At 58.6% G+C, this 21140-nt stretch overlaps 7 protein-coding genes across 8 annotated transcripts in view; 6 read left to right on the top strand and 1 right to left on the bottom strand.

Moving 5' to 3' along the window:
- Window positions 1-21140, bottom strand: part of LOC104567754 (ubiquitin-associated protein 2-like) — a 232068-nt gene that overhangs the window by 85260 nt on the left and 125668 nt on the right. The window lies entirely within an intron of this gene.
- On the top strand, window positions 1355-2086 carry LOC148595619 (interferon-like). The gene has a single exon (XM_088520177.1). The coding sequence runs from the start codon at window positions 1355-1357 to the stop codon at window positions 2084-2086; it is 732 nt and encodes a 243-aa protein (XP_088376303.1).
- Window positions 4873-5487, top strand: LOC148595618 (interferon-like). The gene has a single exon (XM_088520152.1). The coding sequence runs from the start codon at window positions 4873-4875 to the stop codon at window positions 5440-5442; it is 570 nt and encodes a 189-aa protein (XP_088376278.1). The 3' UTR covers window positions 5443-5487.
- LOC148595617 (interferon-like) lies at window positions 8911-9642 on the top strand. Its single transcript, XM_088520176.1, has one exon. It carries the CDS (start codon window positions 8911-8913, stop codon window positions 9640-9642), a length of 732 nt encoding a protein of 243 aa, XP_088376302.1.
- Window positions 12436-13167, top strand: LOC148595616 (interferon-like). The gene has a single exon (XM_088520175.1). The coding sequence runs from the start codon at window positions 12436-12438 to the stop codon at window positions 13165-13167; it is 732 nt and encodes a 243-aa protein (XP_088376301.1).
- On the top strand, window positions 15955-16686 carry LOC148595615 (interferon-like). The gene has a single exon (XM_088520174.1). It carries the CDS (start codon window positions 15955-15957, stop codon window positions 16684-16686), a length of 732 nt encoding a protein of 243 aa, XP_088376300.1.
- On the top strand, window positions 19473-20087 carry LOC148595614 (interferon-like). The gene has a single exon (XM_088520151.1). It carries the CDS (start codon window positions 19473-19475, stop codon window positions 20040-20042), a length of 570 nt encoding a protein of 189 aa, XP_088376277.1. The 3' UTR covers window positions 20043-20087.

The following is a 21140-nucleotide window of genomic DNA, read 5'->3' as shown; positions in this document are numbered from 1 at the left end:
GAGGAGCTCTCCGAGCCGCTAAGCCCACAGCGGCACAGCGACAGCACCCGACGCTACGAGTGCTGCCCACGCACCAGCAGCCCCCTCCAAACACCAGGCCCACCACCACAAACACCTCTGCCCAGAGACACAACGCACCCACACCAGGACAGCCCCAAGGGGAACACTCATTGCGCCTCCTCCCTCCACTCCAGCACCGCACACGCAGCACACACCGCACTGTCTGCTCGAGGGCAAGGCCACAACAGGCATGCGCTTCCACCACCTCATCAGCGCTACCTACAAATTACTGCGGACGACTGTACAACGGGAGACTGCCTGCAGCTGTAAGGCAAGGGAACACACGGTGCCAAAAAATCTCACTACGGAGCAAGACCCCTCTGAGAAACCAGAAAGCTCCATGCTGTCCGAGGCATCTCTTGAGGTACCTTCTACGATAAAATCTCCCCTCAACCTCCGCACGCGTGACCTTACAGCTCTCCTGAAGCAAAACATACAAGCACATATAGAAGATAAGGCCAGACTCTTCTCCCACACGAAAAAGGACACAAGGAGAACTAAGGGCACAAGGCAGAACCTGAGAGCATCAAAAACAACACAAACAGCATGAGTACTTTCACAATAAACTAACTCCAGAAGGAGAATTGGCAATGCCAATTGCAAATTGTGCAAATACTCATCTGGGGAGATGCTCAAAGAACAACTGCACAAGTTGCTCAGACACCTCCAGTGCAAACAGCCTCTGCAGCACGAGGCACCACATCCACCCCCAGCCTTCTCCCAACAAAGGGCACGCACCAAAACGTGCAAAGCACCAAGAGCTCTGAGACTCTAAGTCAGAAACAGCAAGAACGGCCAGCCGGAAAGCAGAACCAACACCAGGAAAGCCTGCACATTACATCAAGAAAGCAGCCTTGCCTTGGCGACGCACGGAAATACACCCGCACAAAGCGGACACGAGACCACAACGGCAAGGCGAAAGGGAAACCCGCAAACACACCTCCACCAGCACGGCTGCCACAAAGGCCATGGCCACAGCCCCCACACATACACACCAACACAACGCACTGCCTCACCCAACTCCGCTCATCCCAACACAACCACCACAGCACCACGCAAGCACCACCGCCACCGCACAAGGCCACTTCCCTACAACACCGCAAAACCAAACGAACCAACAACCAAAACCGAAAACGGCAGCAGGAAACCCTTTGCAACTCGAAAACGACAAACGGAAAGATGCGGCACCCAATAAAGCCGCGCACACACCACACGCTCAAGCACAGCGCTCGCCAGCACCACCAAGGCTCACCGGCCTCCCGCACGCTACTGCCGCACAACGCAACGCACCACCATGCCTGCACCCGCAACACCACGGCCCTGCCTGTGGCACCGCGCTCCTGGGCTCCTGCTTCTCCTGCCCGCGGCCCTCGCCTGCACCCACCTCCGCACCCAACAGAACACCTTCAACGCCGACAGCTTCCAGCTCCTGCGCACCATAGCTTCCAACCGCACCGTGCTCTGCCACCAACACAATGTACCCTTCTCCTTCCCGGACACCCTGGGAGCAGCCAGCCACCCTCAACAAGCCACCGCCACCATCCTTCTCATCCTCCAGCAACTCTTCACAACTCTCAGCAACGAAAGCATTCCTGACCACTGGGACCGCCAAGCACACCAGCAGCTTCTCAACAAGCTTCACCATCAATTCCACCAGCTCCAGGAATGCCTCACAGCCACCACCGGGCTTTCTAAAAGCCAAGGGCCCCGCAACTCCCGCCTCGCCATCAACACATACTTCCGCCGCATCCGCGACTTCCTCCGCACGCACGGCCACAGCTCCTGCGCCTGGGACACGGTCCGCCTCGAAGTTCACACCTGCTTCCGACACATTGACAAGCTTACGCGTGCAATGCAAAACCCGGCAGCTCCCTCCCTACAAAGCCCAACCCGTCCAAACAGCAACCTCAGCACAAGGGAGAGCTCACCAAGCCACACAGGGCATCTCCAGCAAGGACTCGCCCTCACAGGCACCGCGCAGCCCTCCACCGCACGGGGCTCCAGCCCGCCACAGCAACAGGCGTGACGGCGCTCCGCCCCGCAGCACCGCAGCCCGCACACCCGCAGCACCCTGCACACTCCCTGTGGCCACAGCGGCCAGGCCGCGCGGGCTACCGCTCCACACGGATGTGCTGCGCAGGAAGGCACAGCGGGGAAGCGAGGGGAAAGGGGCCACCAGTCACTACCCACGGCGCTCCACGTTCCTGTCGGACTGCAGCCTCCTCCGAGGCACACGAAGGTCCCAATGGAAACCCAGGGAAGACTCGCACATGCCAAGGACTATTTATTACTAAATCTTATTTATTTATTTATTTATATGCCTGGTGGAAATAAAGACCTTTTGCACAATAAACAGTGGTCATCGCAATTAAATCTCGTGGGAAAACTCAACCTCCCCAGATGTCGGGGCAGGGCAGGGAACATCCTCCCTCCTGCCACTCGCTCTGGGCAGGACCCTCTCTCAGACCAACAGGCCTCTCGGCCTGCCCTGCGCTGGCACAAGCAGGCGCGCCAAAAGCAGCCAGTGAGGAACACAAACCCGCAGCAAGAACCTGGGCACCAAGCAGGAGGCCAAGCACGGGAGAACCCTCCAAAGGCAGACGGGCAACACACCTGCAGCACGGCTGCTCCCATCCAACAAAGAGCCCAACACTGCAGCCCCGCACAACACTTGCCACCCCACCAGCACAAGACAGGCAGAGGCCTGCCAACTTCACCCACACAAGCCCCGACACACGCAGCCCTCTCCCACCAGGCCCACAGCCCTTCCTCTCTCAGGCCAGACAGTCACAGCAGCCTGCACCAACAAGCGCAACAGGACACCTGCCCCGCACCAGGGCTCGCAACACAAACCAACACCGCGTCTCACCAGCCATTCGGCTCTCACGCCTCCAGCCCACCCCCACCCAAGTGTCCTGCGCTCCGCACACGACACTGCTCAGGGCTTTGCTGCCAAGGGCCTCTTCTCCTTCACTGCTCAGGCCCCTCACAAACAAACACCCTGCCACATCCACAACCCTCAACCTCAACACTGCCAGCCACCTCCTCGCCCTGCCTCACACCGCTTTGCACTCTGCCCCCACAACTCTCTCCAACCTACAGCCACACACTCACACCTTTACTCCACACCTCATAAAAAAGACACCCCATCGCAACCAGACCACTTCTGCACAGGACACAGGCTGCACAAACTGAGAGACAAGTAGAGGCGCCCTCATGCTACCACTTTCCCCAAACAAACCCCAAAGGGACAGACAAAACTCTACGAGGCCACCCAACACCTCCAGCTCACCTGCAATCACCACGGCCTCTCCAGCCTTCTCCTGCGCAGCCCAGAGCTCACACACCGGCCTGAGCAGGAGCTCAACTGGGGACACGCCTCGCACCACAGCCCATGTTCCTGTCGTCTTCCTTCATGCCAGCACTAACACAGCAAGCACCACTGTGCTGGCGCGCAAGGAGGAGCTCTCCGAGCCGCTAAGCCCACAGCGGCACAGCGACAGCACCCGACGCTACGAGTGCTGCCCACGCACCAGCAGCCCCCTCCAAACACCAGGCCCACCACCACAAACACCTCTGCCCAGAGACACAACGCACCCACACCAGGACAGCCCCAAGGGGAACACTCATTGCGCCTCCTCCCTCTACTCCAGCACCGCACACGCATCACACACCGCACTGTCTGCTCGAGGGCAAGGCCACAACAGGCATGCGCTTCCACCACCTCATCAGCACTACCTACAAATTACTGCGGACGACTGTACAACGGGAGACTGCCTGAAGCTGTAAGGCAAGGGAACACACGGTGCCAACAAATCTCACTACGGAGCAAGACCCCTCTGAGAAACCAGAAAGCTCCATGCTGTCCGAGGCATCTCTTGAGGTACCTTCTACGATAAAATCTCCCCTCAACCTCCGCACGCGTGACCTTACAGCTCTCCTGAAGCAAAACATACAAGCACATATAGAAGATAAGGCCAGACTCTTGTCCCACACGAAAAAGGACACAAGGAGAACTAAGGGCACAAGGCAGAACCTGAGAGCATCAAAAACAACACAAACAGCATGAGTACTTTCACAATAAACTAACTCCAGAAGGAGAATTGGCAATGCCAATTGCAAATTGTGCAAATACTCATCCGGGGAGATGCTCAAAGAACAACTGCACAAGTTGCTCAGACACCTCCAGTGCAAACAGCCTCTGCAGCACGAGGCACCACATCCACCCCAGCCTTCTCCCAACATAGGGCACGCACCAAAACGCGCCGAGCACCAAGAGCTCTGAGACTCTAAGTCAGAAACAGCAAGAACGGCCAGCCGGAAAGCAGAACCAACACCAGGAAAGCCTGCACATTACATCAAGAAAGCAGCCTTGCCTTGGCGACGCACGGAAATACACCCGCACAAAGCGGACACGAGACCACAACGGCAAGGCGAAAGGGAAACCCGCAAACACACCTCCACCAGCACGGCTGCCACAAAGGCCATGGCCACAGCCCCCACACATACACACCAACACAACGCACTGCCTCGCCCAACTCCGCTCATCCCAACACAACCACCACAGCACCACGCAAGCACCACCACCACCGCACAAGGCCACTTCCCTACAACACCGCAAAACCAAACAAACCAACAACCAAAACCGAAAACGGCAGCAGGAAACCCTTTGCAACTCGAAAACGACAAACGGAAAGATGCGGCACCCAATAAAGCCGCGCACACACCACACGCTCAAGCACAGCGCTCGCCAGCACCACCAAGGCTCACCGGCCTCCCGCACGCCACTGCCGCACAACTCAACGCACCACCATGCCTGCGCCCGCAACACCACGGCCCTGCCTGTGGCACCGCGCTCCCGGGCTCCTGCTTCTCCTGCCCGCGGCCCTCGCCTGCACCCACCTCCGCACCCAACAGAACACCTTCAACGCCGACAGCTTCCAGCTCCTGCGCACCATGGCTCCCAACCGCACCGTGCTCTGCCACCAACACAATGTACCCTTCTCCTTCCCGGACACCCTGGGAGCAGCCAGCCACCCTCAACAAGCCACCGCCACCATCCTTCTCATCCTCCAGCAACTCTTCACCACTCTCAGCAACGAAAGCATTCCTGACCACTGGGACCGCCAAGCACACCAGCAGCTTCTCAACAAGCTTCACCATCAAATCCACCAGCTCCAGGAATGCCTCACAGCCAGCACCGGGCTTTCTAAAAGCCAAGGGCCCCGCAACTCCGGCCTCGCCATCAACACATACTTCCGCTGCATCCGCAACTTCCTCCGCACGCACGGCCACAGCTCCTGCGCCTGGGACATGGTCCACCTCGAAGTTCACACCTGCTTCCAACACATCCACAACCTCACCAGCACCATGACCGATTAGCCACACACCCTCCGCATGCACAACCACACACCCTCGCAGCCCTCACCCAACACACACCCCTCCACAACACACCCTCACTCCCACAGCACCCTCCTCACCTGCCCACACAACACCCACAACAACCCACCTCCACCACCACCACTGCACACAGCCACGCAGACCAGGACCACGCTGACGCACCACACGCAACAACCTCGCTCCGCGCACCCCACGCCCCCTAACAAGGAGGCACTCCCCCACGGCAAACACACACAACCAGGACCAGCGCCACACACCCACTCCTTCGCCACCACCAGCGCATCCCGGCCTCTGCACTGCCCGCTCCCATCAACAAAGGAAACCGCTCACGACACCAGCTTTGCCCGCACCCTCACGCCCTCACCCTCAACACCTATTTATTTAACTTATTCTATTTATGCTCCTTATTGGATACACCTATTTATTCTTCTATTTATTCTAGCAAATAAAGAACTTGTGTAAAAAATTCACGTCTCGTGGCCTTCACAGAACCAGAGCAGCCTCTTGCCACTCGGAAGCCAGCGCCAGGGCTCTCTTAGGCCCCCTCACCTCTGCAAGCAGGTCGCAGCACCTTGAGCTGCCTCTTGCAGGGCACAGGGCACATCCCACACTCGAGACAGCGCCACCGGCCCTTCCTCAACTGCATCAGCTTCCCGCCACGCCATGTCCTTCTCACACAACCACACAAGCCTAGAGGTCGGAAGGCACCTCTGCACGTCAGCTAGCCCAACTCTCCTCCTCCAGCACCGACACCTACAGCACCTTGCCCAGTGGCGCGCCCACGCCCCATGGCACTACCTCCACAGGAACACACGCCACAACTTCTCTGGGAAACCTCTTACCCTGCTCGCTCACCCTCACAGTCAAGGGCCTTTTCCTCATATTCGCACACAACACCCTGTGTTGCAGCGTGTGACCGTTGCCTCTTGGCCTACTGTTGGCCACCACTGAAAACAGCTGGGCGCCATCCTCGGGCTCACTCTCCCTTCACATCCTTGCACACACCGAGGAAAAGATGCCCCGTCAGTCTTCTCTTTGCTGAACAGGGCCCAGCTCTCTCAGCATTACCTCACAATCACACAATCGCTATGGTTGGAAAAGACCTTCGACCTCTTCGAGTCCAACCATCAGCCGCTCAACACCATACCTGTTGAGGCACGTCCCTAAGCGCCTCATCTGCACGGTTCTTGGACGCTGCCGGGGACGGACACTCCACCACTTCTATGGGCAGCCTCTCCCAACGCTTCACTGCTCTGTCTGAGTAGAAATTGTCCCTCATATCTAAAGCTGAACCTCCCCTGGGGCAACTTGAGGCCACTTCTTCTTCTCCTATTCAGAGTTATGCTGCAGAAGAGATCCAGATGATCTCTAGAGGTGCCTTCCAACCTTAAGCATTCTGTGATTCTGTGACCCTTGCCTCACTACAACCTCCTTCCAGGGAGTCGGAGAGAGCAAGAAGGTCTTCCCTGAGCCTCCTCTTCCCCACACCAAATAACCTCAGCTCCTTCAGATGCTCCTCATATGCTCTGTGCTCCAGCCCCTTCACCAGCTTCCTTGCCCTTCTTTGGGCACGCTCCAGCACCTCCAGGTTTTTCTTGGAGCCAGGGGCCCAAAACCGAACACAGTCATCAAGGAGCGGCCTCACCAGCACCCAGTACAGCCGGACAATCACTTCCCTAGTCCGGACGGCTACGCCGTTCCTCATACAAGACAGCGGGCTGTTGACCTTCTTGGCCCCCGGGGCACGCTGCTGCCTCACCTTCAGCCGGCACGTCACACCCCCACAGCTTTCTCTGCCACGCACCTCTCCAGCCACTCTGACACAAGCCTCTAGCCTTGCATGGGCCTCACCTCTTGGGATCAAAGGGCAGCACCCGACAATCGGCCTTCTTGAAGCTCGGAGGCCTGGTCGCAGCCCAGCGATCCAGCACGTCCACATCCCTCTGCAGAGCCTTCCTGCCATCCAGCACACCAACTCTTCCTCCCACCTTGGTGTCCTCTGCCCATTTGCTGAGGGAGCACTCAATCCCCTCATCCAGATCGTTGACAAAGATATTAGAGCGCACCGGCCCCAACGCTCATCCCAGCAAACACTGCCCTTCACCGGTCACCACCTCCATTTAGCTCCATTCACCACCACTCTCTGGGCCCCGCCATCCAGCCACTTCTTCGCACAGCACACCTGTCTAAGCCAGGCGCCGCCAGCTTCTCCAGGACAAGGCAGTGGGACACAGCGTCAAAGGCCTCACTGAACTCCACGGAGACCTCGTCCACAGCCCTTCCCTCATCCACTAAGGGGGTCACCTGCTCATAGAAGGAGATCACGGTAGTCAGGCACGACCTGCCTTGTGAGAACCCATCTTGCCCGGGCCTGCTCCCCTGCTTCTCATGCGCACGCTCTGTGCTCACCCTCAGCATCATCTGCTCCATTACTTTCCCCGATACCAACGTCAGGCCCACAGACCTCTAGTTCCCCGCATCCTCCACGCGTCTTCTACAACGGCGTCACACTGGCGAGGCTGCTGTCGTCTGGGACCTCCCCTCTTGATCGGGACGCCAAGGACCGTGACGAGACAGATACCCCACTCCCCTAAGTCTTTTTGAAGCCCTGCGCGGGACCTTCTCCACTACTTCTGTGTCTCTCTCCAACTAGGGAGACCACAGCCCAGATCTGCAAATACCACTTCAGCTCTGGCCTTCCCACACTACGAGGGCGACGCCATCTACCTCCCTCCACACGCTCACAATACTCTGCCTAACGCACCCAACCACACCATTGGCCTTCTTCGCCACAAGGACACATTGCTGCCTCCTACTTAGCTGCTGCTCTACCACAACACAAAGGACCTGCTCTGCGGAGCGCCTTTCCAGCACGTCAACCCCCAGCCACGCACCAACAATTGCCCCAAATCAAGAGTACTCTGACACTTGCAGCAAAACAAAAACAAGGTACAGACAGAAAGCAAAACCAACGCCAGGAATGCCCGCACTTTACGTCAAGAAAGCAGCCTTGCCTTGGCGGTGCATGGAAATTCACCCGCACAAAGCGGGCACGAGACCACAACGGCAAGGCGAAAGGGAAACCCGCAAACACACCTCCACCAGCACAGCTGCCACAAAGGCCACTGCCACAGCCCCCACACATACACACCAACACAGCCTACCGCCTCACCCAACTCCGCTCACCCCAACACAACCACCACAGCACCACGCAAGCACCACCGCCACCGCACAAGGCCACTTCCCTACAACACCGCAAAACCAAACGAACCAACAACCAAAACCGAAAACGGCAGCAGGAAACCCTTTGCAACTCGAAAACGACAAACGGAAAGATGCGGCACCCAATAAAGCCGCGCACACACCACACGCTCAAGCACAGCGCTCGCCAGCACCACCAAGGCTCACCGGCCTCCCGCACGCCACCGCCGCACAACTCAACGCACCACCATGCCTGCGCCCGCAACACCACGGCCCTGCCTGTGGCACCGCGCTCCCGGGCTCCTGCTTCTCCTGCCCGCGGCCCTCGCCTGCACCCACCTCCGCACCCAACAGAACACCTTCAACGCCGACAGCTTCCAGCTCCTGCGCACCATAGCTTCCAACCGCACCGTGCTCTGCCACCAACACAATGTACCCTTCTCCTTCCCGGACACCCTGGGAGCAGCCAGCCACCCTCAACAAGCCACCGCCACCATCCTTCTCATCCTCCAGCAACTCTTCAACACTCTCAGCAACGAAAGCATTCCTGACCACTGGGACCGCCAAGCACACCAGCAGCTTCTCAACAAGCTTCACCATCAAATCCACCAGCTCCAGGAATGCCTCACAGCCAGCACCGGGCTTTCTAAAAGCCAAGGGCCCCGCAACTCCCGCCTCGCCATCAACACATACTTCCGCCGCATCCACGACTTCCTCCGCACGCACGGCCACAGCTCCTGCGCCTGGGACACGGTCCGCCTCGAAGTTCACACCTGCTTCCGACACATTGACAAGCTTACGCGTGCAATGCAAAACCCGGCAGCTCCCTCCCTACAAAGCCCAACCCGTCCAAACAGCAACCTCAGCACAAGGGAGAGCTCACCAAGCCACACGGGGCATCTCCAGCAAGGACTCGCCCTCACAGGCACCGCGCAGCCCTCCACCGCACGGGGCTCCAGCCCGCCACAGCAACAGGCGTGACGGCGCTCCGCCCCGCAGCACCGCAGCCCGCACACCCGCAGCACCCTGCACACTCCCTGTGGCCACAGCGGCCAGGCCGCGCGGGTACTGCTCCACACGGACGTGCTGCGCAGGAAGGCACAGCGGGGAAGCGAGGGGAAAGGGGCCACCAGTCACTACCCACGGCGCTCCACGTTCCTGTCGGACTGCAGCCTCCTCCGAGGCACACGAAGGTCCCAATGGAAACCCAGGGAAGACTCGCACATGCCAAGGACTATTTATTACTAAATCTTATTTATTTATTTATTTATTTATTTATATGCCTGGTGGAAATAAAGACCTTTTGCACAATAAACAGTGGTCATCGCGATTAAATCTCGTGGGAAAACTCAACATCCCCAGATGTCGGGGCAGGGCAGGGACCATCCTCCCTCCTGCCACTCGCTCTGGGCAGGACCCTCTCTCAGACCAACAGGCCTCTCGGCCTGCCCTGCGCTGGCACAAGCAGGCGCGCCAAAAGCAGCCAGTGAGGAACACAAACCCGCAGCAAGAACCTGGGCACCAAGCAGGAGGCCAAGCACGGGAGAACCCTCCAAAGGCAGACGGGCAACACACCTGCAGCACGGCTGCTCCCATCCAACAAAGAGCCCAACACTGCAGCCCCGCACAACACTTGCCACCCCACCAGCACAAGACAGGCAGAGGCCTGCCAACTTCACCCACACAAGCCCCGACACACGCAGCCCTCTCCCACCAGGCCCACAGCCCTTCCTCTCTCAGGCCAGACAGTCACAGCAGCCTGCACCAACACGCGCAACAGGACACCTGCCCCGCACCAGGGCTCGCAACACAAACCAACACCGCGTCTCACCAGCCATTCGGCTCTCATGCCTCCAGCCCACCCCCACCCAAGTGTCCTGCGCTCCGCACACGACACTGCTCAGGGCTTCGCTGCCAAGGGCCTCCTCTCCTTCACTGCTCAGGCCCCTCACAAACAAACACCCTGCCACATCCACAACCCTCAACCTCAACACTGCCAGCCACCTCCTCGCCCTGCCTCACACCGCTTTGCACTCTGCCCCCACAACTCTCTCAAACCTACAGCCACACACTCACACCTTTACTCCACACCTCATAAAAAAGACACCCCATCGCAACCAGACCACTTCTGCACAGGACACAGGCTGCACAAACTGAGAGACAAGTAGAGGTGCCCTCATGTTACCACTTTCCCCAAACAAACCCCAAAGAGACAGACAAAACTCTACGAGGCCACCCAACACCTCCAGCTCACCTGCAATCACCACGGCCTCTCCAGCCTTCTCCTGCGCAGCCCAGAGCTCACACACCGGCCTGAGCAGGAGCTCAACTGGGGACACGCCTCGCACCACAGCCCATGTTCCTGTCGTCTTCCTTCATGCCAGCACTAACACAGCAAGCACCACTGTGCTGGCGCGCAAGGAGGAGCTCTCCGAGCCGCTAAGCCCACAGCGGCACAGCGACAGCACCCGACGCTACGAGTGCTGCCCACGCACCAGCAGCCCCCTCCAAACACCAGGCCCACCACCACAAACACCTCTGCCCAGAGACACCACGCACCCACACCAGGACAGCCCCAAGGGGAACACTCATTGCGCCTCCTCCCTCTACTCCAGCACCGCACACGCAGCACACACCGCACTGTCTGCTCGAGGGCAAGGCCACAACAGGCATGCGCTTCCACCACCTCATCAGCACTACCTACAAATTACTGCGGACGACTGTACAACGGGAGACTGCCTGCAGCTGTAAGGCAAGGGAACACACGGTGCCAAAAAATCTCACTACGGAGCAAGACCCCTCTGAGAAACCAGAAAGCTCCATGCTGTCCGAGGCATCTCTTGAGGTACCTTCTACGATAAAATCTCCCCTCAACCTCCGCACGCGTGACCTTACAGCTCTCCTGAAGCAAAACATACAAGCACATATAGAAGATAAGGCCAGACTCTTGTCCCACACGAAAAAGGACACAAGGAGAACTAAGGGCACAAGGCAGAACCTGAGAGCATCAAAAACAACACAAACAGCATGAGTACTTTCACAATAAACTAACTCCAGAAGGAGAATTGGCAATGCCAATTGCAAATTGTGCAAATACTCATCTGGGGAGATGCTCAAAGAACAACTGGACAAGTTGCTCAGACACCTCCAGTGCAAACAGCCTCTGCAACACGAGACACCACATCCACCCCAGCCTTCTCCCAACAAAGGGCACGCACCAAAACGCGCCGAGCACCAAGAGCTCTGAGACTCTAAGTCAGAAACAGCAAGAACGGCCAGCCGGAAAGCAGAACCAACACCAGGAAAGCCTGCACATTACATCAAGAAAGCAGCCTTGCCTTGGCGACGCACGGAAATACACCCGCACAAAGCGGACACGAGACCACAACGGCAAGGCGAAAGGGAAACCCGCAAACACACCTCCACCAGCACGGCTGCCACAAAGGCCATGGCCACAGCCCCCACACATACACACCAACACAACGCACTGCCTCGCCCAACTCCGCTCATCCCAACACAACCACCACAGCACCACGCAAGCACCACCGCCACCGCACAAGGCCACTTCCCTACAACACCGCAAAACCAAACAAACCAACAACCAAAACCGAAAACGGCAGCAGGAAACCCTTTGCAACTCGAAAACGACAAACGGAAAGATGCGGCACCCAATAAAGCCGCGCACACACCACACGCTCAAGCACAGCGCTCGCCAGCACCACCAAGGCTCACCGGCCTCCCGCACGCTACTGCCGCACAACGCAACGCACCACCATGCCTGCGCCCGCAACACCACGGCCCTGCCTGTGGCACCGCGCTCCTGGGCTCCTGCTTCTCCTGCCCGCGGCCCTCGCCTGCACCCACCTCCGCACCCAACAGAACACCTTCAACGCCGACAGCTTCCAGCTCCTGCGCACCATAGCTTCCAACCGCACCGTGCTCTGCCACCAACACAATGTACCCTTCTCCTTCCCGGACACCCTGGGAGCAGCCAGCCACCCTCAACAAGCCACCGCCACCATCCTTCTCATCCTCCAGCAACTCTTCAACACTCTCAGCAACGAAAGCATTCCTGACCACTGGGACCGCCAAGCACACCAGCAGCTTCTCAACAAGCTTCACCATCAAATCCACCAGCTCCAGGAATGCCTCACAGCCAGCACCGGGCTTTCTAAAAGCCAAGGGCCCCGCAACTCCCGCCTCGCCATCAACACATACTTCCGCCGCATCCACGACTTCCTCCGCACGCACGGCCACAGCTCCTGCGCCTGGGACACGGTCCGCCTCGAAGTTCACACCTGCTTCCGACACATTGACAAGCTTACGCGCGCAATGCAAAACCCGGCAGCTCCCTCCCTACAAAGCCCAACCCGTCCAAACAGCAACCTCAGCACAAGGGAGAGCTCACCAAGCCACACGGGGCATCTCCAGCAAGGACTCGCCCTCACAGGCACCGCGCAGCCCTCCACCGCACGGGGCTCCAGCCCGCCACAGCAACAGGCGTGACGGCGCTCCGCCCCGCAGCACCGCAGCCCGCACACCCGCAGCACCCTGCACACTCCCTGTGGCCACAGCGGCCAGGCCGCGCGGGCTACCGCTCCACACGGATGTGCTGCGCAGGAAGGCACAGCGGGGAAGCGAGGGGAAAGGGGCCACCAGTCACTACCCACGGCGCTCCACGTTCCTGTCGGACTGCAGCCTCCTCCGAGGCACACGAAGGTCCCAATGGAAACCCAGGGAAGACTCGCACATGCCAAGGACTATTTATTACTAAATCTTATTTATTTATTTATTTATATGCCTGGTGGAAATAAAGACCTTTTGCACAATAAACAGTGGTCATCGCGATTAAATCTCGTGGGAAAACTCAACATCCCCAGATGTCGGGGCAGGGCAGGGACCATCCTCCCTCCTGCCACTCGCTCTGGGCAGGACCCTCTCTCAGACCAACAGGCCTCTCGGCCTGCCCTGCGCTGGCACAAGCAGGCGCGCCAAAAGCAGCCAGTGAGGAACACAAACCCGCAGCAAGAACCTGAGCACCAAGCAGGAGGCCAAGCACAGGAGAACCCTCCAAAGGCAGACGGGCAACACACCTGCAGCACGGCTGCTCCCATCCAACAAAGAGCCCAACACTGCAGCCCCGCACAACACTTGCCACCCCACCAGCACAAGACAGGCAGAGGCCTGCCAACTTCACCCACACAAGCCCCGACACACGCAGCCCTCTCCCACCAGGCCCACAGCCCTTCCTCTCTCAGGCCAGACAGTCACAGCAGCCTGCACCAACACGCGCAACAGGACACCTGCCCCGCACCAGGGCTCGCAACACAAACCAACACCGCGTCTCACCAGCCATTCGGCTCTCACGCCTCCAGCCCACCCCCACCCAAGTGTCCTGCGCTCCGCACACGACACTGCTCAGGGCTTCGCTGCCAAGGGCCTCCTCTCCTTCACTGCTCAGGCCCCTCACAAACAAACACCCTGCCACATCCACAACCCTCAACCTCAACACTGCCAGCCACCTCCTCGCCCTGCCTCACACCGCTTTGCACTCTGCCCCCATAACTCTCTCCAACCTACAGCCACACACTCACACCTTTACTCCACACCTCATAAAAAAGACACCCCATCGCAACCAGACCACTTCTGCACAGGACACAGGCTGCACAAACTGAGAGACAAGTAGAGGTGCCCTCATGTTACCACTTACCCCAAACAAACCCCAACGAGACAGATAAAACTCTACGAGGCCACCCAACACCTCCAGCTCACCTGCAATCACCACGGCCTCTCCAGCCTTCTCCTACGCAGCCCAGAGCTCACACACCGGCCTGAGCAGGAGCTCAACTGGGGACACGCCTCGCACCACAGCCCATGTTCCTGTCGTCTTCCTTCATGCCAGCACTAACACAGCAAGCACCACTGTGCTGGCGCGCAAGGAGGAGCTCTCCGAGCCGCTAAGCCCACAGCGGCACAGCGACAGCACCCGACGCTACGAGTGCTGCCCACGCACCAGCAGCCCCCTCCAAACACCAGGCCCACCACCACAAACACCTCTGCCCAGAGACACAACGCACCCACACCAGGAAAGCCCCAAGGGGAACACTCATTGCGCCTCCTCCCTCCACTCCAGCACCGCACACGCAGCACACACCGCACTGTCTGCTCGAGGGCAAGGCCACAACAGGCATGCGCTTCCACCACCTCATCAGCGCTACCTACAAATTACTGCGGACGACTGTACAACGGGAGACTGCCTGCAGCTGTAAGGCAAGGGAACACACGGTGCCAAAAAATCTCACTACGGAGCAAGACCCCTCTGAGAAACCAGAAAGCTCCATGCTGTCCGAGGCATCTCTTGAGGTACCTTCTACGATAAAATCTCCCCTCAACCTCCGCACGCGTGACCTTACAGCTCTCCTGAAGCAAAACATACAAGCACATATAGAAGATAAGGCCAGACTCTTCTCCCACACGAAAAAGGACACAAGGAGAACTAAGGGCACAAGGCAGAACCTGAGAGCATCAAAAACAACACAAACAGCATGAGTACTTTCACAATAAACTAACTCCAGAAGGAGAATTGGCAATGCCAATTGCAAATTGTGCAAATACTCATCTGGGGAGATGCTCAAAGAACAACTGCACAAGTTGCTCAGACACCTCCAGTGCAAACAGCCTCTGCAGCACGAGGCACCACATCCACCCCCAGCCTTCTCCCAACAAAGGGCACGCACCAAAACGTGCAAAGCACCAAGAGCTCTGAGACTCTAAGTCAGAAACAGCAAGAACGGCCAGCCGGAAAGCAGAACCAACACCAGGAAAGCCTGCACATTACATCAAGAAAGCAGCCTTGCCTTGGCGACGCACGGAAATACACCCGCACAAAGCGGACACGAGACCACAACGGCAAGGCGAAAGGGAAACCCGCAAACACACCTCCACCAGCACGGCTGCCACAAAGGCCATGGCCACAGCCCCCACACATACACACCAACACAACGCACTGCCTCACCCAACTCCGCTCATCCCAACACAACCACCACAGCACCACGCAAGCACCACCGCCACCGCACAAGGCCACTTCCCTACAACACCGCAAAACCAAACGAACCAACAACCAAAACCGAAAACGGCAGCAGGAAACCCTTTGCAACTCGAAAACGACAAACGGAAAGATGCGGCACCCAATAAAGCCGCGCACACACCACACGCTCAAGCACAGCGCTCGCCAGCACCACCAAGGCTCACCGGCCTCCCGCACGCTACTGCCGCACAACGCAACGCACCACCATGCCTGCACCCGCAACACCACGGCCCTGCCTGTGGCACCGCGCTCCTGGGCTCCTGCTTCTCCTGCCCGCGGCCCTCGCCTGCACCCACCTCCGCACCCAACAGAACACCTTCAACGCCGACAGCTTCCAGCTCCTGCGCACCATAGCTTCCAACCGCACCGTGCTCTGCCACCAACACAATGTACCCTTCTCCTTCCCGGACACCCTGGGAGCAGCCAGCCACCCTCAACAAGCCACCGCCACCATCCTTCTCATCCTCCAGCAACTCTTCACAACTCTCAGCAACGAAAGCATTCCTGACCACTGGGACCGCCAAGCACACCAGCAGCTTCTCAACAAGCTTCACCATCAATTCCACCAGCTCCAGGAATGCCTCACAGCCACCACCGGGCTTTCTAAAAGCCAAGGGCCCCGCAACTCCCGCCTCGCCATCAACACATACTTCCGCCGCATCCGCGACTTCCTCCGCACGCACGGCCACAGCTCCTGCGCCTGGGACACGGTCCGCCTCGAAGTTCACACCTGCTTCCGACACATTGACAAGCTTACGCGCGCAATGCAAAACCCGGCAGCTCCCTCCCTACAAAGCCCAACCCGTCCAAACAGCAACCTCAGCACAAGGGAGAGCTCACCAAGCCACACAGGGCATCTCCAGCAAGGACTCGCCCTCACAGGCACCGCGCAGCCCTCCAGCGCACGGGGCTCCAGCCCGCCACAGCAACAGGCGTGACGGCGCTCCGCCCCGCAGCACCGCAGCCCGCACACCCGCAGCACCCTGCACACTCCCTGTGGCCACAGCGGCCAGGCCGCGCGGGCTACCGCTCCACACGGATGTGCTGCGCAGGAAGGCACAGCGGGGAAGCGAGGGGAAAGGGGCCACCAGTCACTACCCACGGCGCTCCACGTTCCTGTCGGACTGCAGCCTCCTCCGAGGCACACGAAGGTCCCAATGGAAACCCAGGGAAGACTCGCACATGCCAAGGACTATTTATTACTAAATCTTATTTATTTATTTATTTATATGCCTGGTGGAAATAAAGACCTTTTGCACAATAAACAGTGGTCATCGCAATTAAATCTCGTGGGAAAACTCAACCTCCCCAGATGTCGGGGCAGGGCAGGGAACATCCTCCCTCCTGCCACTCGCTCTGGGCAGGACCCTCTCTCAGACCAACAGGCCTCTCGGCCTGCCCTGCGCTGGCACAAGCAGGCGCGCCAAAAGCAGCCAGTGAGGAACACAAACCCGCAGCAAGAACCTGGGCACCAAGCAGGAGGCCAAGCACGGGAGAACCCTCCAAAGGCAGACGGGCAACACACCTGCAGCACGGCTGCTCCCATCCAACAAAGAGCCCAACACTGCAGCCCCGCACAACACTTGCCACCCCACCAGCACAAGACAGGCAGAGGCCTGCCAACTTCACCCACACAAGCCCCGACACACGCAGCCCTCTCCCACCAGGCCCACAGCCCTTCCTCTCTCAGGCCAGACAGTCACAGCAGCCTGCACCAACACGCGCAACAGGACACCTGCCCCGCACCAGGGCTCGCAACACAAACCAACACCGCGTCTCACCAGCCATTCGGCTCTCACGCCTCCAGCCCACCCCCACCCAAGTGTCCTGCGCTCCGCACACGACACTGCTCAGGGCTTTGCTGCCAAGGGCCTCTTCTCCTTCACTGCTCAGGCCCCTCACAAACAAACACCCTGCCACATCCACAACCCTCAACCTCAACACTGCCAGCCACCTCCTCGCCCTGCCTCACACCGCTTTGCACTCTGCCCCCACAACTCTCTCCAACCTACAGCCACACACTCACACCTTTACTCCACACCTCATAAAAAAGACACCCCATCGCAACCAGACCACTTCTGCACAGGACACAGGCTGCACAAACTGAGAGACAAGTAGAGGCGCCCTCATGCTACCACTTTCCCCAAACAAACCCCAAAGGGACAGACAAAACTCTACGAGGCCACCCAACACCTCCAGCTCACCTGCAATCACCACGGCCTCTCCAGCCTTCTCCTGCGCAGCCCAGAGCTCACACACCGGCCTGAGCAGGAGCTCAACTGGGGACACGCCTCGCACCACAGCCCATGTTCCTGTCGTCTTCCTTCATGCCAGCACTAACACAGCAAGCACCACTGTGCTGGCGCGCAAGGAGGAGCTCTCCGAGCCGCTAAGCCCACAGCGGCACAGCGACAGCACCCGACGCTACGAGTGCTGCCCACGCACCAGCAGCCCCCTCCAAACACCAGGCCCACCACCACAAACACCTCTGCCCAGAGACACAACGCACCCACACCAGGACAGCCCCAAGGGGAACACTCATTGCGCCTCCTCCCTCTACTCCAGCACCGCACACGCATCACACACCGCACTGTCTGCTCGAGGGCAAGGCCACAACAGGCATGCGCTTCCACCACCTCATCAGCACTACCTACAAATTACTGCGGACGACTGTACAACGGGAGACTGCCTGAAGCTGTAAGGCAAGGGAACACACGGTGCCAACAAATCTCACTACGGAGCAAGACCCCTCTGAGAAACCAGAAAGCTCCATGCTGTCCGAGGCATCTCTTGAGGTACCTTCTACGATAAAATCTCCCCTCAACCTCCGCACGCGTGACCTTACAGCTCTCCTGAAGCAAAACATACAAGCACATATAGAAGATAAGGCCAGACTCTTGTCCCACACGAAAAAGGACACAAGGAGAACTAAGGGCACAAGGCAGAACCTGAGAGCATCAAAAACAACACAAACAGCATGAGTACTTTCACAATAAACTAACTCCAGAAGGAGAATTGGCAATGCCAATTGCAAATTGTGCAAATACTCATCCGGGGAGATGCTCAAAGAACAACTGCACAAGTTGCTCAGACACCTCCAGTGCAAACAGCCTCTGCAGCACGAGGCACCACATCCACCCCAGCCTTCTCCCAACATAGGGCACGCACCAAAACGCGCCGAGCACCAAGAGCTCTGAGACTCTAAGTCAGAAACAGCAAGAACGGCCAGCCGGAAAGCAGAACCAACACCAGGAAAGCCTGCACATTACATCAAGAAAGCAGCCTTGCCTTGGCGACGCACGGAAATACACCCGCACAAAGCGGACACGAGACCACAACGGCAAGGCGAAAGGGAAACCCGCAAACACACCTCCACCAGCACGGCTGCCACAAAGGCCATGGCCACAGCCCCCACACATACACACCAACACAACGCACTGCCTCGCCCAACTCCGCTCATCCCAACACAACCACCACAGCACCACGCAAGCACCACCACCACCGCACAAGGCCACTTCCCTACAACACCGCAAAACCAAACAAACCAACAACCAAAACCGAAAACGGCAGCAGGAAACCCTTTGCAACTCGAAAACGACAAACGGAAAGATGCGGCACCCAATAAAGCCGCGCACACACCACACGCTCAAGCACAGCGCTCGCCAGCACCACCAAGGCTCACCGGCCTCCCGCACGCCACTGCCGCACAACTCAACGCACCACCATGCCTGCGCCCGCAACACCACGGCCCTGCCTGTGGCACCGCGCTCCCGGGCTCCTGCTTCTCCTGCCCGCGGCCCTCGCCTGCACCCACCTCCGCACCCAACAGAACACCTTCAACGCCGACAGCTTCCAGCTCCTGCGCACCATGGCTCCCAACCGCACCGTGCTCTGCCACCAACACAATGTACCCTTCTCCTTCCCGGACACCCTGGGAGCAGCCAGCCACCCTCAACAAGCCACCGCCACCATCCTTCTCATCCTCCAGCAACTCTTCACCACTCTCAGCAACGAAAGCATTCCTGACCACTGGGACCGCCAAGCACACCAGCAGCTTCTCAACAAGCTTCACCATCAAATCCACCAGCTCCAGGAATGCCTCACAGCCAGCACCGGGCTTTCTAAAAGCCAAGGGCCCCGCAACTCCGGCCTCGCCATCAACACATACTTCCGCTGCATCCGCAACTTCCTCCGCACGCACGGCCACAGCTCCTGCGCCTGGGACATGGTCCACCTCGAAGTTCACACCTGCTTCCAACACATCCACAACCTCACCAGCACCATGACCGATTAGCCACACACCCTCCGCATGCACAACCACACACCCTCGCAGCCCTCACCCAACACACACCCCTCCACAACACACCCTCACTCCCACAGCACCCTCCTCACCTGCCCACACAACACCCACAACAACCCACCTCCACCACCACCACTGCACACAGCCACGCAGACCAGGACCACGCTGACGCACCACACGCAACAACCTCGCTCCGCGCACCCCACGCCCCCTAACAAGGAGGCACTCCCCCACGGCAAACACACACAACCAGGACCAGCGCCACACACCCACTCCTTCGCCACCACCAGCGCATCCCGGCCTCTGCACTGCCCGCTCCCATCAACAAAGGAAACCGCTCACGACACCAGCTTTGCCCGCACCCTCACGCCCTCACCCTCAACACCTATTTATTTAACTTATTCTATTTATGCTCCTTATTGGATACACCTATTTATTCTTCTATTTATTCTAGCAAATAAAGAACTTGTGTAAAAAATTCACGTCTCGTGGCCTTCACAGAACCAGAGCAGCCTCTTGCCACTCGGAAGCCAGCGCCAGGGCTCTCTTAGGCCCCCTCACCTCTGCAAGCAGGTCGCAGCACCTTGAGCTGCCTCTTGCAGGGCACAGGGCACATCCCACACTCGAGACAGCGCCACCGGCCCTTCCTCAACTGCATCAGCTTCCCGCCACGCCATGTCCTTCTCACACAACCACACAAGCCTAGAGGTCGGAAGGCACCTCTGCACGTCAGCTAGCCCAACTCTCCTCCTCCAGCACCGACACCTACAGCACCTTGCCCAGTGGCGCGCCCACGCCCCATGGCACTACCTCCACAGGAACACACGCCACAACTTCTCTGGGAAACCTCTTACCCTGCTCGCTCACCCTCACAGTCAAGGGCCTTTTCCTCATATTCGCACACAACACCCTGTGTTGCAGCGTGTGACCGTTGCCTCTTGGCCTACTGTTGGCCACCACTGAAAACAGCTGGGCGCCATCCTCGGGCTCACTCTCCCTTCACATCCTTGCACACACCGAGGAAAAGATGCCCCGTCAGTCTTCTCTTTGCTGAACAGGGCCCAGCTCTCTCAGCATTACCTCACAATCACA

The sequence above is a fragment of the Tinamus guttatus genome, unplaced genomic scaffold, assembly GCF_059628265.1.
Source record: "Tinamus guttatus ecotype Peru unplaced genomic scaffold, ASM5962826v1 Tinamus_guttatus_pri_ptg000081l, whole genome shotgun sequence".
NCBI classification, from domain to species: domain Eukaryota; kingdom Metazoa; phylum Chordata; class Aves; order Tinamiformes; family Tinamidae; genus Tinamus; species Tinamus guttatus.
The sequence above is the reverse complement of the archived record's forward strand: the minus strand, read 5'-3'. Positions and strand labels throughout refer to the sequence as shown.